The sequence below is a fragment of the Anthonomus grandis genome, chromosome 10, assembly GCF_022605725.1.
Source record: "Anthonomus grandis grandis chromosome 10, icAntGran1.3, whole genome shotgun sequence".
Lineage (NCBI taxonomy): Eukaryota > Metazoa > Arthropoda > Insecta > Coleoptera > Curculionidae > Anthonomus > Anthonomus grandis.
In genome coordinates this window covers 7619097-7637477 of record NC_065555.1, presented here as the reverse complement: position 1 = coordinate 7637477, position 18381 = coordinate 7619097, and the positions used below count along the sequence as shown (strand labels likewise).

General features: G+C 30.4%; 1 protein-coding gene and 1 long non-coding RNA gene across 2 annotated transcripts; one reads left to right on the top strand and one right to left on the bottom strand.

Moving 5' to 3' along the window:
* Positions 1–2417: 2417 nt before the first annotated feature.
* Positions 2418–12222, top strand: LOC126741552 (uncharacterized). The gene is made up of 2 exons (XR_007662220.1): positions 2418–2479; positions 11950–12222. It is a non-coding gene; the product is annotated as an uncharacterized LOC126741552 (long non-coding RNA).
* Positions 3399–11239, bottom strand: LOC126741550 (phospholipase A1-like). Its single transcript, XM_050448011.1, has 5 exons — positions 11094–11239; positions 8564–8818; positions 8219–8512; positions 7560–7772; positions 3399–3700 (listed from the first exon to the last, which is right to left on the bottom strand). Exons 1-5 carry the CDS (start codon positions 11149–11151, stop codon positions 3486–3488), a joined length of 1035 nt encoding a protein of 344 aa, XP_050303968.1. The 5' UTR covers positions 11152–11239; the 3' UTR covers positions 3399–3485.
* Positions 12223–18381: the final 6159 nt, after the last annotated feature.

The following is an 18381-nucleotide window of genomic DNA, read 5'->3' as shown; positions in this document are numbered from 1 at the left end:
TAAAAGTGACTGTGTGGTGTGGTTTGCATGTCGGTGGAATTATCGGTCCATACTTTTTTGAGGATGCAGGGGGGCGTACTGTGACAGTCAACGGAGAGCGCTACCGCGACATGATAACAAACTTTCTTTGGCCTGCAATTGATGGTGGAGACTTCGAACCGAATTGGTTTCAACAGGATGGAGCAACATCACACACCGCTCGAGCCACAATTAATTTATTAAGAGAGCGTTTTGAAAATCGAATAATTTCGCGACATGGCAATATCAACTGGCCACCAAGGTCCTGTGATCTTACTGCCTTACTTTTTTCTTTGGGGATATGTAAAGTCGAAGGTGTATTCTAACAATCCTCAAACCATCAATGAGTTGAAAGTTAACATAACTAAAGTTATTCGCGAAATTCAGCCTAACTTGTTAGAAAAAGTGATTGAAAATTGGGTTCATCGTCTAAACGTCTGCCGCCGTAGCCGAGGTGAACGATAATTTATTTAAAACATAATGTTACATAATAAACTACAACATGAAACCTCAATCATAAAAATTAACCAATTCGTTTTTATTTTTTAGCAATTCAAACTTATATCATTCTTATTGGTAGACCCTATATAACTGTATGTCTAGCGTTGGTTGTACTACAAATAGGAAAATCAGTTTTATTTATTTTAAATTAAATTATAATTATATTTTAATTACATAAAATTTTTTTTTGTTGTCTTAATTATTATTGTAGGTTAGCGCCCTGAAGATGCAAATATATTTTGCGGAACGTCGACAAGTTTAAATAGGATTAGACTTTTATTTTTTTGATTCCTAAACCTAACATTACAAACGATATAACCTTATTTGTATCGTTAATTAAAAAAAAACACAAGTTCTTTTAGGTCTTTAAAAGATATCAATTTGCCTTACTTCCAACGTGACCCAAAAGTTCTTCCTTTTCACTATACTTTTAAAAATGAATTTACTGATAATAAAATTAACTTTTTAAATAATACCTTCATTGGTTCCTTTTGAAAATTATACCTCATTTTGTACTAAAGGGTTACAAAAAAAAACACATATCTTGAATTATACTAAAAATATAAAACTCCCGCAAAAAATGAGGGATGGGGTATTAATTAATTAAAAAAAAATAAATTGCTATCCAAATGGGTTTACTAAAAACATCACACCACCACAGCAATAAGGCCTAAAAAAGAGCAAAAAAAAAGCCTCAATATTAATTTTCTAAATGTTCGTATAAGTACCATTGGAATGAGCTTAATAATATCTTACCAACTAAAATTTTAACAAATTTTATTAACTGCACTGATGACACAATAAACTTTTATATCAATATGGTCTTCGGTACAAAAAAATATTTTTCATTCATTTAAGTAGACTATGATAAAATTATTTAATATATAATAAATATATTATTAAAAAATTACTATATATATTTTTTTGCTTAATATTCTTCTTTAATCTAAAACTCAAACTTTCGATATAGATAATTTTAATATAACTCTAATTGCCTTGGTATAGAGAGCATAATAAGCATTTTGACATTCGTATTTTATTTATATTCATTGTTGTATTTACTTTTACTTATTATTACTATTATTACTATTATTATTAATATTTTTACAACGATATTTGTTATTTAAACAACGACACTTAAGTACCTACATCAAAGATATCAAAGCAATGGCTAAAACAGAACTAGAACAAATACAAAAAAAAAACAGAATTAAAGACGACGTAACAATTTAGCTGACTTTTTTATGTATCCCTGGTTTAAATAATGCGGATTTTACGTGCTTTGTTCATCAAAACAAAAACAACTTTTTATTAAGCAAAGACATACAGTTATAAAATATCAGTATTTTAAAATTTAAACAAAAACAGACCTATACGGAATATTCATACGTTAATTTAATAAAATGTTATTCTACTTTGTATGTTAAATTTTAATATTTTTTTAGTTTAATATTTTAGGTTTAGGTATTTTTTATTGGTTTTTGACTTCGTCAGATTTTTTAAGGACCCATCAGGTCGTCCAGACTGTAATAAGCTTTAATAGGAAAATTTTTGTCTTTTTAAAATTTTTTAATAAACGTTTTTTTATGTTGATACGTTTAATTTTTTGTTCATACGGAGTTAACTAATGAATTTATTTATCACTTTTAATTCACTTAATGCCTAGACGTTTCCTTCTTAATGACAGAAATGAATCGTCTGACAAAATAATTTTTAGGAGTTTTTGTTTAAAGGCTTTTTTTAACCAACTATTATAAGAGTGATTTGATTTAAGTTTTTTAAGAATATCTTGGTAATGTATTACAAATATTATGCATTGCCGAATACAAATGTCTTCAATCATGAACATTGAACATACTCCTTTCTGGAACACTTTTATGTCGAAATATACTCTTTTTATTGAATACGTCAAAGTAAAAAACTACCACCTCGTATTGACTGTCGTTTAATTATTTTCAAGGTAAACAATTAAATTTATTAAAATGACATAGGACGCGGTCTTTTTTCTAAACCCCTGGAACAGTTTGAAAATTGTTAGAAGTTTCTACATTATTTTAGCCGGTAGATAGTAATAATTTTAAGAGAATAGTGATAGTCACCGTAAACAATTATAAAAAATCTAGAAAAAATTAACTACAATAAAACAACCTAAGTAACCTAAATTAGGACCCTAATCAAATTAATCTAGAAAATAAAAAATGTAAAAAATTAAACTAAACATGTGGCATATGCTAACCTACCGAATCAAGAACCTAACCGAAACGCAATCAAGCAAAACTATCTGGAAACTGCCTAAAAAGTGACCCATTAAACTATACCTGTCAACATGATTTCCCCAGAATTTGGATATGCAATAAAAATAACTTATTTACTGTTAAACATTTAAATTAACCTTTCACTATTTTCATTTTTCCTATTTTTTTCCTTCATGTTTAAATTATAGGCAGAGGAAACTCCTCCGTATTTTAAGTAGTTCCATTATGCAAGTCGATGGAAGGAAAACATTTCTGACTTATAGATGTATTGTTTGTAAAATAAAAATAAATTCAAGTTCATTTTAAACTACTTATTAAAGACTCAAGTAGTTATTTTATAATAAGCTAGCGATTAAAAATTTAGAAGCGGTACCAAGCTAAAATTGTCAAGATGTGAAATATTAAGGATTATATTTTTGCCTACAACTTTCACCATTTTATTTTGTTACATGCATATGTTACATTCTATTTTAAATATTCGTACTAGTTGAATAGAGCCTTAGTTTTATGGAATGTTCAGTTTTTAGATTTTTAAGTTAAACTATTATAATCAATTACTTACCTAGTAACTAGTAGCTTACCCCTTCGAAGGGCTATCAAGTGAAAATAGGTTAATAAAAACAATTATTTCTTGCAACATAAATCTTTATTATTTTACAGTTTCTTAACAAGATATGCAGTACAAGCAACTTAATAAAATAACTTGGTTCATTAATTACTTGCAGTCAATCCATTTTCATCTGCACTTCCATAAAAAATACCAGCAACACTGCTAGAGTTAGTATTCTGTCCGGAGATAACTTTAAAATTATCGTCGCATTTCCCTAAATCTAGCAAAACCGTATTGTCACATAGTGTTGCTACATGGTTTGTAGAGTTAATTGTTTGGGTGAAGAATAGATGCGAATAACTGTGGCTACATTGAACTGAAAATAGTATAAAAATATATTATGTTTTAACACATTATAAAGAACTAAGAAATAAATTAAAATACATTTATATATATAGATATGTATAATACCTCTCTTAAGACATACTTTCAAAATTATTTTAATTATTTAAAAATAAATTGAATTTAAAAATATAATTATAGTGAGCGACAGTAGTCCTACAGGTTTAACAAAGCAGGTATATTTACCCTTAAATAATTTTTAGAAATCAATATCTTCATTAAAATATAAAAACATATAAATTTAAGATAAGATTTTTTACAAAAAGGTAGCACAAATAATATATTACTTTTTGAGAAGGGTTTGATATCTAGTCTCCTGATGACAAACTGGATAGTTATAATTTTTTAGTTTTTATTTTGCGAATATATTCGGTCAGATGCCTGAATTTTGAAGCAAGAAAGGCAAATATTGTTATTTATTATTAACTGCGAATTAGTTTTTACTAATTAATTATCAATTAACGTGTCAAATTTATTATTCGTAATTGATTATTAAATGTACCAAAATATTAATAGCTGTTTCTAATTTAACTATGATTATCACTGCAACTCTTAGTATTACTAGAAATGTATATAAAATAATTTATAAAACATCTGGTTTTATTTAATTTTTTTAAATTTTAAAGAGATTTATAAGTGGTTACACAAAAGGAGCCCTTTAGAGAATACGTTAGACTTCCCACTTGATAAAGAAACGCATGTCTAACTAACAATTGTCAACTGTGTGCTGCTTTTTTATGTACCTACTGTATTCATGTAGTAGAGTTTTTATATTAAGGATAAAGGACAATAGTGAAATATGAATATAATAAAGCGAATCACCAAATCAAATTTAAGGAAGCTATTAGCACCTGCCGATGAGTACTATTACAGACCATAAGGGAACATATTTAAATCCACAAATACATAAATAATTTTAATAGCAAAGATCAAATCATTAACAAGACAATTACTGCATCGTAACAATCGGCCCAGCTCCAACAATATCATTTTTTTTATTTTTGAATAACGGAGCCCACTACAAAATGTTCTCCTCTTAATAAGAGGTTATAATAATTCCCATTTCTAAGTTGCATCTTCTAGAAACTACTTGGCAAAAAGATATCTTTCATCCTTCTTTAAAAACTAAATATTGTAGCGTTATTACCATTTGTTAAAGTTTAAATTAAGACACTCGATGTACAAAAATAATCAACTGATTTATTACACACTACTAAAGTTATTTATTTACACTGTATTTATTTACTATGATCTAGCCTCCTAGCAGTTAGGACTTTTTATATAGTAGCAAGACCATTGTTTCGGAAGATACGCTAACACATCATACTGGATATGATTCCTGAATGACGGAAGACACCTGGTATATATGCAACGGCCCCTTACACTGCCCCGTTCCTAAGCTCCATGTATTCCGAAATGATCCCACAGAGTGTGGATGTCGATATTGGCAGAAAAGTTCTCTTTTTGCAACAAAACCTCTTGTAGAAATAATAATCAACGCTCCAGAGAATGACGTTAAGGAGTATAACAGCACACCAGAACTTGCACGTCTAAAAACCTCAAGACCAAACATGCTGCTAATCATTCTCCAGTCCAAGTTATCGAGTCCGCATGCCAGCTTGGCAATTTCCAAGCTTCTTAAGTCTTTGGCAAACTACTCCTTGTTTCTTCCGTAACATCAAGTAAAAAATTTTTCTACCAGTCTCTTCTTCAGTTGGCTTCGCCGAGTCTAGGGTTAGACTAGCACAGCTCTTAAATTTGTCCAAATCTTTTACGGAAAACCTCAGCTATTTCTCTAGAAATTTGGAAATCTTTAGCCACATTATTGCCAGAGCATACTTAGCTGGATACATCAACGTACTTCCTGCACCAGTCTCTTACGTCTCTTTTACTATTAATCCAATAAAATCTTTGGCTTACATTTCTCACGGTCTTTCTGACTCCAAGATATTCTCTTGATACAGCAGCATACTTCTTTTTCGGAGTTTTCTCTGGGAACTCCAAAATCCGACTTTTAGGTCAACTATTTTTCGCCTCAAGAGTTCAACTTCCAAAATTAGAGAGTGTCATTTTACCCAATATAATTTGACATTGGGGGAATACTTGACAACTTCTTCTCACGTTGTCTTTTTCCATTCCTTTATCCAGCTTAGTACTGTTTGGACATAAATATCTTTCAGTTGTTTTTTTATAAAATGCCCATTTTTATCATCGATCTTCGAATCTTCTTGATACAACTTACTGAATATAGGTTGACGCTTATCTCTTCGCATCGACCTTCCTTAATTACTAGGAGTAGAACTAGCGGTTTTGTGAACAATGACTTCTTATTTGACATGTTTTGCTATATTTGCGGTACTTCTGCTTCCTCTAATACCCTGATATTCCCAATGATCCTCTTGACCGATTCATCAAAGACGTCCTCTCCTAGAATCACTCGTCGGACACGAGCTTGGTTTTTATACGTGTTCTTAGAAGTTTCGGATTCAAGGGCCTGAATCAGTGAATCTACTAGCTTGATACTAGGTCGATGTGCTAGTAATAAACCTTGCCTCATTTTACCTTTGGGAAATTCATGCTTAAGCTGCTAAACGTTCTATGATCCTTTCTGGATATCTGGATATGCCAGTCGAACTAAACCTGTAATATCATCTTCAAATTCTTGCAAGGACTGCCTTGACTTTTGACACCAATTTTTCAACTGTGTATATAACACGTCCAAATGCCTTAGCAGGTATAGTAGACTTCTTGCTCTTTGGGGAATATTTTTTGTAGGATGGCAACGCAAGGGCAGTCACTCTCGCCTTAGATGGCCACCTGTTTGCTTCAGCCTCTTTAAACTCTTGACACTGATAAATGTTTCATGATATATTACCATCAAATTGAGATAGGGTGAAGTAAATTAGTCCTACAGATTTTGTATTCGTTCCTGTTGTTTGCTGGTAAAGGTCTATAGAGCGGCTCATCGTAAGTGACATCCAACGTTGCGATTTGGTTTTGAGCTTTCTGGATCACAACGTCCTCAATGAAAGAATTTATTCTTGTTTTTTAAAATCTTTCCTTTGAAGTTGGCAGATTTTTTTCTCAGCTTTTCTCTAAAATCACTGGAAAAAAAAAACCTGGAAAAACTCTCTTTTAATGGGGCTAATTTTTCTTCCAGTTTTGCAGAAATTTCTTGACTAAACTGACTTGACTTGAACTTCACGTCTAGGTTGACAGAACTTTCTTCCAGGCTGGAACATTTGACCAAAATCTCATTTTGCATCAGTTAAAACAGATATATTGTCTAGGTCATCGTGTCTTTCAAGTTATGCGTTATAAAGCCGCTTCTGCTGGAAATCCGCTTTTTTCCGCAATTCCTTTCCTCCAGTTCACTTTTCAGCTTACTAACTGTTAAGTCATTAGCTTTGTAAATAGTCCGATTTATATTAGTTCACTAATATTTATTATTCGTTTAAATCACAGTTAACCCTTGTTACCAATGTAGCGTTTTTACCGTTCGTTTAGATGTGAATTAAAATGTGAATTCGCGCTTTGGACTGGCCACCTAGCAGCTAGGGTTTATTACATACAAGCTATAGGCTATTGTTCTGGAAAATTCGCTAACCTTCCACGTGTCTCCAGAGATGTCGCGCGGTGTGCCGATGGCGCCAACAAGATGATTTTCAAATGACGGAAAACAGCTGGTATATTCGCAGCGGTCGTTACGTCGTTACACGATCGTTAAAATGTTTTGATTTGTGGTTACATAGCTAAGGCATACTAAAGATGCTATAACACATATGTTTAACTACGATGATTTATTAAAATAAATGATACTAGTATCTACTTACGCGAACTAATAACATTAATACCCATATTGCATCCTGGTTGAATAGGACCTCCTTTATTTATGTAAAAATCTTGTTGGCCAAATCTTGTTAGAAAACCAAAAAAGCCTTTGTTTGAATGATAAACATCAACTTGTTTTGCATCTGATTTGCTCAATCGGTTTTCATCTGGCCTTTTGATTGGGAACTCAAAAAGTGGTGCAGCTACATCTAAACCTAAAAATTAAACATCTTTTATAGGACTTTATGATTGTCAAAACACTATTTATATTGCCATACTACATCAGATCAAATACTACTGATGTGCCTATCTATTTCTTTGTAAGTCAAAATGCTACAGAAGGAATATTTTTGCGCAAGTATTTAAATCCTGTCTTGATAATCGAGTACGAATTTCATATAGGAGTAGTTCATTATTACCTTTAAAACAAATGTGTACCCGAAGATTCCTTAACTTCTCTATTGCAGTAACTTGGACCAACAAATTGCATTGAAAAATAAGCTTAAAGCATTAATGCCGTAGTTAAATTATCATTTTGAACGTAAAACTTTTCGCTTTTTACGAATGCGAGATTATAAATAGTTTTTTGCTTAAACCTTACTGGACTCTTTTCAGTAGGTTGCCGCCATATGTAAACAATTAATAAAAACATGAAACGTACCAGAAATTCTTTGTATCTTTTTCTTTACTAATCCAAATAGCTTCTTTGCCATGAATCCAGATACATGGCCACCTAACGAATGTCCTACTAATTGCATATTACGTGTACCAGATGGATTTTCCTGTAAAACGTTTTTATAAAACCACTTGGCAATTAATCTTCCAACTTCTCTGGTTATACCAGCAGCAAGTAAATAGCCTTTTCCTGCATATTCGGACCAATCAACGGCCAAAACATTTCTCACACCATTCTCTTGATATAACGCTGCCATACTTTTTACCCAATCTGCAGTACCTACGATTTAATATTTTTAATTTATCAACTATTAAATATGAAAATGTTTACCTGCTGATTGGTAACCATGTATAATAATAACAATTTGCTCAGACGCATCAATTTCTATATCTCCCTTTTCATTAAGTGAAGTTGATATATTAGTATCTCCTTTAAATTGAATTAGCTTAATATTTGATCCAATTGATTCGTCCACTGTGAATTTAAAGTTACGAGCAATTTCTTGTAATTTGTCAACAGTTATATTTAAAACTTCAGCTATAAAATCTTCTTGGCTTGGAAGTTTTAGCGCAGAATCAGCGTGACCTAAAATTTACTTCATTTGTGCATATAAGATACAATAAATTCTGTGATATATAAATATATGTGATAGATCAGATAAAAAATAAGTGATATTGTTTAATGCGGAAGATCAAGAAATATAGATAAATATAATTCTTTAATAAATTATATTTTCTTCTTTACACTATTTTTAGTATTCAAATGTTTCGCTGCGGACCGAATGTATTCGATTACTCAAATCTCTCTATAAACAAATGTCTTGATTATTTATATTCGAATAGTCTCTTCACTAATCCTAAACTTAAAATATCTAGCTGACGGAATAGGTACTATGTTCAAACAGTCGTGATATAGTGGTAATGACTAGTTTTTTAACTGATAAAAAAGAGATTGACTTATCGATCGTTATATCGACATTTAGACAATTTTTGACTTGTCTATAAATTTGATATAGATGTTGTTTTTGTTATGATTGAATAAATATAAGAAGGCAGTGACAAAATGATGTTTCTACATTTTTTTATTAACCTTTATCAAATCACTACTTAAAAAGATCTTATTTGTTTATGGTGTTAACTTTAACAAACTTTCTCCAAGTTATTCATCATCATTCTTTCTTCAACTCTGCTCAATATTTTAGTCCGCCAATGCGGATATTTTAATTTTATTTTTCATAAAATTTTATGAAAAAAATGAAAAATAGGCAATAATTCGGAAATATTAAAAGGGTCCGCACGTTCTTGAAATATTCTTTTTTGCATAAGACGATATTAGCCCAACATGGCACAAACTTTTCACCACAGTTAAGTCGAAAATATAGAGCTATTAAATGTGGTGGTTATGTTATTTATACGGCTATTTGATTTAATTTGATTTATACCAGGATACATAAAAAACAGCCACGAGTGTGCTAAAAAATACTGCGTCTGCCAATAATAAAATTGGTACGCTTTTATGCTGTTCCGTGGTATTTTGATTTGAGAAGATTTATTCAAAAAATGTGTATTATGCTTACGAACCGAGTTGTCTTACTTTGACAGAATTAAAAGCACGATCCTCTAGCGAGAACCAATATTACCACTAGGTAATCAATAGTGAATATTAGTCAAAGCACGATAAGCAGAGCGATTAGACGCCATAAGAAGAATGATATTAAGCCTAGTATATATCAAATAACCTTTCGCAATTATTACGAGTATATTTGAATAGTTGCTTTCACCAATATTCTATTTTGCGGTATATTTGTCAAAGCTGCTGTTGAAAGGCTCTGCCGGTAACAAACAAGTTCAAACTTCATGGTAGATTCAGCATCAGGATTTCATAAGTCCCAAAGGACCTTTAATTCAGAAAGAGTTCATCTTTTAACAACTCATTTAACCGCATAATTCTAGTATGGGGTTTGGGTTAGTGAGTTAAACTTAATGCTTAATAGTTTGAAAGGATTTCAACAAAAAAGGCATAATATCTGATATAAAAACTCATCCGTTTAACCAGGATGATGACTGCTGCATATAACCGCAAAAATATCATGGATCCTGTAACTCTTCCCTAATGAATTGTCTATCTCAATGCATAATAATTCAACTACTCATCATTAGAAGTATTCCGGAACTACTAAAAAATTAATATATTACCATATTAAAAAAGCCTGCAATATTGCCTCATATAATCCATTTTTTTTTTTAAATTTTTAATTGTGTTTTATTTATTTATTCATACTTTTGACCACATACAATTATTGATTTGTATAAGTTTGTATATTAGTTTTACTAGTTTTATTTTTTTTTTGTGTGTTTTGTTTGTTTTTATCTCTACTTTAGTTATCAGCTTTGTCCACAAATTGTAAAATTGTTTGACAATAAAGCGATTGATTGATTAATTGATTGTATCCAGTGCCGTTTTTGATCAAAATAATCCATTAAGAAATTTGCAAGGACTTATTATGATACCGTGACCGAGGAGTGCATTACTATCGCACAGCAATCAATAATTTAATCATGACTTATTGGGAAATTAATAATCAAAAATCAAGTATTGGAATTGCGAGACGCCTTAAAACTCAAATGCTCCATAATAATTTATTGCTGTTTTATTGACTTAGTTTACGATTTTAAAAATCTTTGATTTTTAATTTGAATTCGTTTAATACAGTTTAATAAGATAAAATTTTCTATGCTTTTTTTAAATTTAAGTAACTCTAGTAATTTGGTACTTCTCAGTGAGTATTTAAAAGACTCCACTTCTTAGAGTAAAGTTAACAATTTAGTTAATATAAGAAATAGACCTTTAATGTACTTACAAAGTTGCCAATAGTAAAAAAGGCCTAAAAAAGAAAGTATCTTATTCCAAAACCACATGTTTTACTTTATTATCTCGTTTTATATTTTACTGCGTGTGTACTTCGAAGCGTTTCTGTCAAAATAAATATCCAATTTTTGTTTCAATATATATATATTTCTAATTACTACTAAGTTGACAAGCTTAAAAAAATTTACCGGTTTATCACTTCGTTTAATGGCCATTTTTAACTATATGCTTTATACAATTACAAAATAGTAACCTTCCATCAATTCGTAATTACATAGTACGACCATTTCGAAATATTCATTACAGATATTTTAATAATTCATTTAAATTGCTTGTATTCATTATACCTCCTAGTGTTTAATTTCTTAAATGTTAGTTTTTCAAATGCCCTTAGGAATTTTTTTTGCTACCTGTTTAAGGTTTTTGATAAAGTCTACAATTAGCCGATTGCGAGTGTAGCCTCATTAAAAGGCTAATTTAGATGGTGAAAATTCATAAATTTTAAAATTTATCTTCAAGGTTTTAAAAAAATTGTTCATACTTATGAAGTCGTATAAAAATGTTTAAAATTCTATCAAATACATATTCTATTAATATTAATAGATTTCATCAGTTAGGTTAAATTACAAATTACTCACTTGTTAAAAGGACGACTATAATGAAAACACAGAAAAACTGCAGACCATCGTTACACAAATGGCAAGTCTTTGAAAACTTGTGCAATAATCACGCGTACCTTGCCCACTGAGTATTAAGATGCGAAGCATAATTTATAGCATTAAAAATTAAGGCATCGCTAAAGCTGGAATCAGTTTAAGCAGTCGGTTAATTTTTTACTGGGGTTTCAGATTTAGAGGAAAGCTTTGGCATCCTGTGTAAGGATCAGTAACGACGAGATCTGGAAACATTGGCTTTGGAAACAGAAGCACACTTCTTTAGTCAAGGAGCCATTTGGCTAGATGGTGTACAAATTTGTACATCGATGGCTTTGATCTCAAATATTATTATCTAAAACCTATCAAGATGACATCAGATGATGATGATTAGTCAGATCAAAAAAGTATACAAAATGATTGTAATAATGTTAGATGGTAAAAATAAAATACTGCCCTAAAAAAGTATACAGTGCTTTCTTTTTTGTGCCACCTATTAAAACATTTTATGAAGCGAATATTGAAGACGGAGTAGCACAACATGGTCACCGTAATGCAGAAGACAATATTGAAATTCGATAATCCTTAAAAAGAGCTTTGCAGAAAACAACATTTGCAATATACTATAGAGTGTATAGACAGTAGAAAATGAGATTGTAAATCTAAAACATAATACATCTGTGAAAAATAATATACATCTTAAATTCATCAATCATTTGTTTTGAGTTTAAAAACTAATGAAACCAATATGCTAGCGGAGTAAATACTTAATTGCACACCTTTGAAAGCTCTTAACACTATCAGTACCTATTCACATAATTCATATAACTATTGTACATTTAAGTAATAATTGCCAATTAAAGATGTTTATAGTACACAAAATTCCAAAAAAATTCATAACAATTTGGAGTTTTTTAAAAAATCCATCAATCCCGCATGACTATATGACTCCGCATATTATGGTGCTCTATTCACAATGCGTTTTCTGCACTGCAATTTGATTTATTGTTAAATAACTATTTTTTTTTATAATGTTTTTTTGCCATATTGTTGGATAAAGGTGTGTGCTACGGAGAACAAAAAACTTGCTATATTTGCTACTAGAACAAAAAAAAATTATACAGAGTTACCTTCCCTTTAAAGAGACTACTAACGTCTATTTAAAGGAAAGGTACCTTAGTTGTTAAGTACTTTAGGATTAATTGAAAACGATTTATAAGATAAGGAAGGAAAGCTTTCAAACTATATTGAACAACCCTTATGTGCACATGAGAAACCAGTTTTTTCTATTGTAAATAAACAATATTTTCTCTAAGTTCTATACATGTAATAAGCCACTCAGTATTTCTCTTTTTTGTTGCACTTTTCTTTGGTGTTTCAAACTCATAATATTTTTTTTTTGATTACTATTTTCTTTTTGTACTTTATCTGTAGCAGCTACTTTTTCTTTTATTCACTCTCTCTTAAATATTTTCATGAAATTTGTTAAAAGCTAAATATTGAATATCAGAAATATTAGTAGCAACTCTCTAAAAAAACATTATATAAATTACCATGCTACTAGAGTCACATTTTTGGAAAATTGAAAAACAATAAGAATTACTATCAATAATATGCACAAAGCTAGTACCTAGTTTATCTATCAGTTTCCGCGACTAAGTGTATGAAATATGAAATTTCCTGAAATACTATAGCTAAATATATCAGCGGAAGAATAGATGGAAAACGCTATAATATATACGGTATAATACATATAGCCAAAGGAAAATGAATCTATGTATTTTAATTATAAATTGTATTATGTTTTTCTAGCAGTGGTAAATGTAAATACAAATGTGTAGATGTGAGTTCAGATGAAAAAAATTCAAATCTTATAAGTTTTTGTCAAGAGATTTTATTCCAGCCAAAGTACTTTTGCCAACCAGTAATATAATTACATAAAATACTCCCGATCTGTATTAGAACTCTTGCATAAATTGAAAATTTTATACATTTAACTAAAACGGAGGAAAAATTGAGATAATTAGTTACTTTTTATCAGAACCATGAAATATAGTCACATACATACATACAAAGGGAGAGATCACGACTTAAGAATTTAAAAATTATTTTTTTAAGTGTTCATGAGCAACAAAAATCAATAAATTAAACAGACACAGATCAAAAATTTAAATATTACTGTTTTTTATTATAAAATTACGAGACAGTTTTACCACTAGCCAAAACTCCGTTAAAAAACCAGTTATTTTTACTCTACTACTGAGAGAGTGTCATAATGTCTACTAATTTGAGTGTCACATCAAAGGTTCCAACTACTGTTTTCTATGTTTTTTTACGAAATACACGTTGTATTGTCCGTGCTTTGAGAGTTGATTCCACAGACTTTTCTGACTTCTCCATAAAAAGGAGTCCCGATATAGCGACGTTTAAGTCGACAGATGCACTCGTTATCGATATTCACGAGTCGCATCTGCCTGTCAAGTAGATCTTGCGTGTATAGCTATAGATGAAATTATATGGGCCAGACAAAACAGAGTCAAGCCTGCCACCTTCCTTCTATGCGCCAAAGGGTTCAAGCTTCCAGTTATCTCTGGATCTCTTTATGATATGATATTTTCTGGATGAAATCAAGCAGCTTTAAAGTGTGTTTTAGTGATAAGTGAGAGCAATACTCAAGAGATAGACGAATACGAGCCTTGTAAAGCATTAAAAGCTGTTGCGGTATAAAGCTTTTTCATTTTAAAAAGCGCTCCAAGTTTGTGACAACTCGCCTTTGTTATTTCCGCTACATGATCATGCCAAGACAAATTGCTTCCAATTTCCATACCTATCTAGCAAACTGACTAAGATAGCAGCAAAGTTATTTCGGACAGAACAAGGCTTGGGGTGGCAGAGGCAGCTTCCTTTGTAAATACCGCAGCCTGATTTTTACTTACCCTACTCCAAAATTATCTTAAGGATGATATCGTTTTAAGTACATACAAAAAGTTAAAACTTCGATACAAGTCAGAATAAAAAACAACAAGGAACTTTAGGGCATGTGTATTGATAAAAGGAAAATAATTTTTTATAAGCAGAAAGATTTGAGGTAAAAAATCGCAACCTGTCAAAGTTAGTCTGTTTATTGACGCAAATAAAGTTACAAAATGGCTCTATTTATTTCAAAAGCTTCCGATATCTCCAATTTCAACTTTTTCTGACAGACATGAAGGACTTCTGTAATAGGTCCTGCATCAAAGCTTTGACCTGACTAAGATATGGTTTGCAAAAGGAGAATTAGTGTTGGTTATAGAAGCATCTTTAGTTCCCTTAATAAGTCGGAGGTGTTTATTTATTCTGATCTCAAATCTTAAGGAAAAGCTCGTTATATATTTAAACACTCTTCTATCAAACAATCTACTGATCTGTTATAAAGGAGCAAGAGTAAAGGCAAAAAGGGTCACACAAAGGGCAAAAAGATCTTCCTGTAAGCAATATGTGTGTTTTATTAACTTATCAACGACAAGAAAATAATTTCTTTCAAAAATCAACAGTCTAAAAGACAAACCCTCTAATACTCCAAAGGGCATTATACATAATAATATTGCTAGAGGATTTTCACCAAATTTAAAATCAACTTAGACAATATTTGCAGAGTATATCAGCATCACATAACTATAACCCACAATTTTTAAGAATAAAATCAAAAACTTAGAAATAGACTTTAATAGTTACTTTTAATTTTTCTTTATTATGCCAAGCCTCTAAAGAACTAGAACTAGCAAAAATCAACCGTCCAGTTCACATGAGATTTTAGTTCTAATGATTACAGATCTCCCTAGTAAAACACTACCTAAATTATTGGAATATTATAATCACCCACAAACTATGATCTATGGAGACATTCAATTCTAATTCCAAATGTAAAACCTGCAAAACCACATACTAGCATAGAAAGTTATTATTTATTATTATTATTTATAGAAAGTTATATATCTTAACCATCTAAGAAAATTTTTCAAAAAGAATAGTACATTTTCGATTGATGTAGTATTATTGCATGAAAACAAAGAAAAATCACTTAGTTGCTGCCTTCCTCGATTTAACTCGTGCATTCGATACCACATGGAAAGACAATATCATTAGGAGTTTAATTTGTCGGAGATTAAGATGATCTTTAAGACCAAATTATAAGATGATCTTTTCTTCTCCATATATAAATTACATAATATTCGCTGAGTAAATTATCACTCTTCATCAGATAACTAAATGTACAGGGTGGCCATTTGGAAACAAAACAGAGCCTATTTTGGGTCCCTCAGAACATTTGCGAAAAAATCCTCGGACCCGTTAATTTTTGATTCAAGGGGGAAACATTTTTTTGCTAGTTTCGCCCCTCTGAGGGCAAAGCCCTAGCGGGGGTGACAAGGGCCCTCAAAATTTTAAATGGAACGGGGGGTCGAGTGATACCTTATTTTGAAGGTATTTTTATGTAGATTATAACCCCAAAGTTTTAAATGGTTACTATTTGCGTAGTCAATACAGGGGCTAATAAAAGTTACAAAAAAAAGTTAAAAAATATAATTTTAAATAAATGGCTTAAAGATAAAATCAATGAAGTAAATGTTCAAAATCTTGGTCTTCGATTTCCATATAATAATACAGGTTTTGTTAAAACCTTTCCCGTACATTTTGCAAAATTTCTGGGGTGATTTGACGGTTCACATAACGCGTTCACATCCTCATCCAATTAATCTAATATAATGCATTTTTGTACAAAAAAACACTGCCGTGAGACAAATATTATTGAAATACGAAATTCGAAGATTCCTACCGTAATATCAGAGAAAATATTAGAAAAAAATTCTGAATAATAAAATGAACTGGAAAGACCATTTTAAGCAATAAAAAAACCATGTGCGCTGCTGATATAGACTAATAAAAATATTAGTGAACTAAAAATAGGGAAGTAATTATAAGACCCTCTTAAAAATATACAATAGCATTATTAGAAACAAAATAGACTATAGAAGCATAATTTACAGGTTTGCAAGAAAATCATATATAATTACAAAGAAAATTCTATACGAAATATATGGACGCACATCATATTTTTAAAATATTCAACTAAATTATAGTGCCAACCTAATCATCTATTACATAAAAAGTTTTTTTAACTTAAATACCTGAAGTAAACTATAACTATAACTTTACACCCTGAATAAATAATAATGTGGATATAAATTAAAATCTAACTAAATTCACTGAAGAACCCACACAGCTTAAAATTATAAGAAATGATTTTTTTACCATTATTAAAAATATTTACTCCGGCTATATCATCATTTTTACAGAGAGATCAAATACAAATTTTCATACCAGTTCGGTCCTTTTCTCAAAACATTTATCACAAAGTTGTCAAATACATTCAAAAAGCAGTATAATTACGATAGAACTACACACTTTTAAAGAAGCAATTAGTTTTATAAGAACATCATTTTTCAGTAAATTTTCAAATTCCTCAGACTCTCTTAGCTAATTACATATTCTTGAGAATTATAGGTAATCGAGAATTATGAGTAATAGAAACTGTAAATATATTAGTTTTAACTGGATCTTCCATCACATAGATATAGACACTGATGAAGAAGAAAAATGGGCTCTAGGCTACCAAATACTGTTGACTACAAAGATCTATTTGCGCAAATAAATATAACAATACCAAATATAACTCAACTCAAATTAGATTAGAAGACGAAAGCGACAATAAACTGCTTGAGATAACGCCAATACAACCATTGTCTGCTTTGACGTAAATTTAAATAGAAAAGATCAAACGATAATTTTTAGAGTTCTAATAGGCCACACCAAAACCATAATTAAAAAAAGAAAATTAACCAATATGCCCTTTTTGCAATAACTATACCCTTACCATCTAAATTTTGCATATTGTAATAATAAACTAAATACATTGGAAAATAAATTAGCAACATCCACGGACCTAAAAGGTATTTTTAAACCAAATAGAAAAAATAAAAAAAGAAGTGACTCAAGATAAAAATAAGAAACGATAAAAAATGGCCTCTAATACAAATGGACTATTTATTATAAAACCTTAATTCTTTCTCTCTGTTTTCCTCTCTTGACTGTAGAGTCATGTTTGTAATTTGACAACTTTGATGGTCATACACTATTGCGTTAGAAATAAAAATTAATCTTATTCAGAGATTATAAAACAGGGACTCAGTCTTTATGCGTTCCAATTTTTTATTATGTTACGAGAACATTATTAAATTAACATTTTATCGAAGGCAATTAATATTTTTTTAAATTCTTATCCCGCACGGTGTAGCGTCAGATACGTCTTTTTGATTAGTATTTACGTCAGTCTTAAATGTACTTTCTCCAATTATTCTTGAATGCTTGACGTAGATTTTTTTACTCAAAAAAATATAAAAGGGTGGTGATTTATGGACAGGGATAATAAATCTCAGAGACAAAATCTCCTTTTAAATATTTCCTTCGACCCTTTTAAATTGTAAATTTGGACTGGCGTACTTCCCGACCGAATATTTTTTCTTTTATAAGAGGTATTTTTAAGTTTTACATATTTTTATATACTTCGATAGAAAATGATATTTTGAAAAG

Coding starts and splice junctions, on each gene's coding strand:
- LOC126741550 (XM_050448011.1), bottom strand. CDS start 11,151: ATGTGGTTTTGGAATAAGATACTTTCTTTTTTAGGCCTTTTTTACTAT. Junction 8,819..11,093: donor TTTTTACTATTGGCAACTTT/GTAAGTACATTA, acceptor AGTAAATTTTAG/GTCACGCTGATTCTGCGCTA. Junction 3,701..7,559: donor TATTAATGTTATTAGTTCGC/GTAAGTAGATAC, acceptor TACTATTTTCAG/TTCAATGTAGCCACAGTTAT.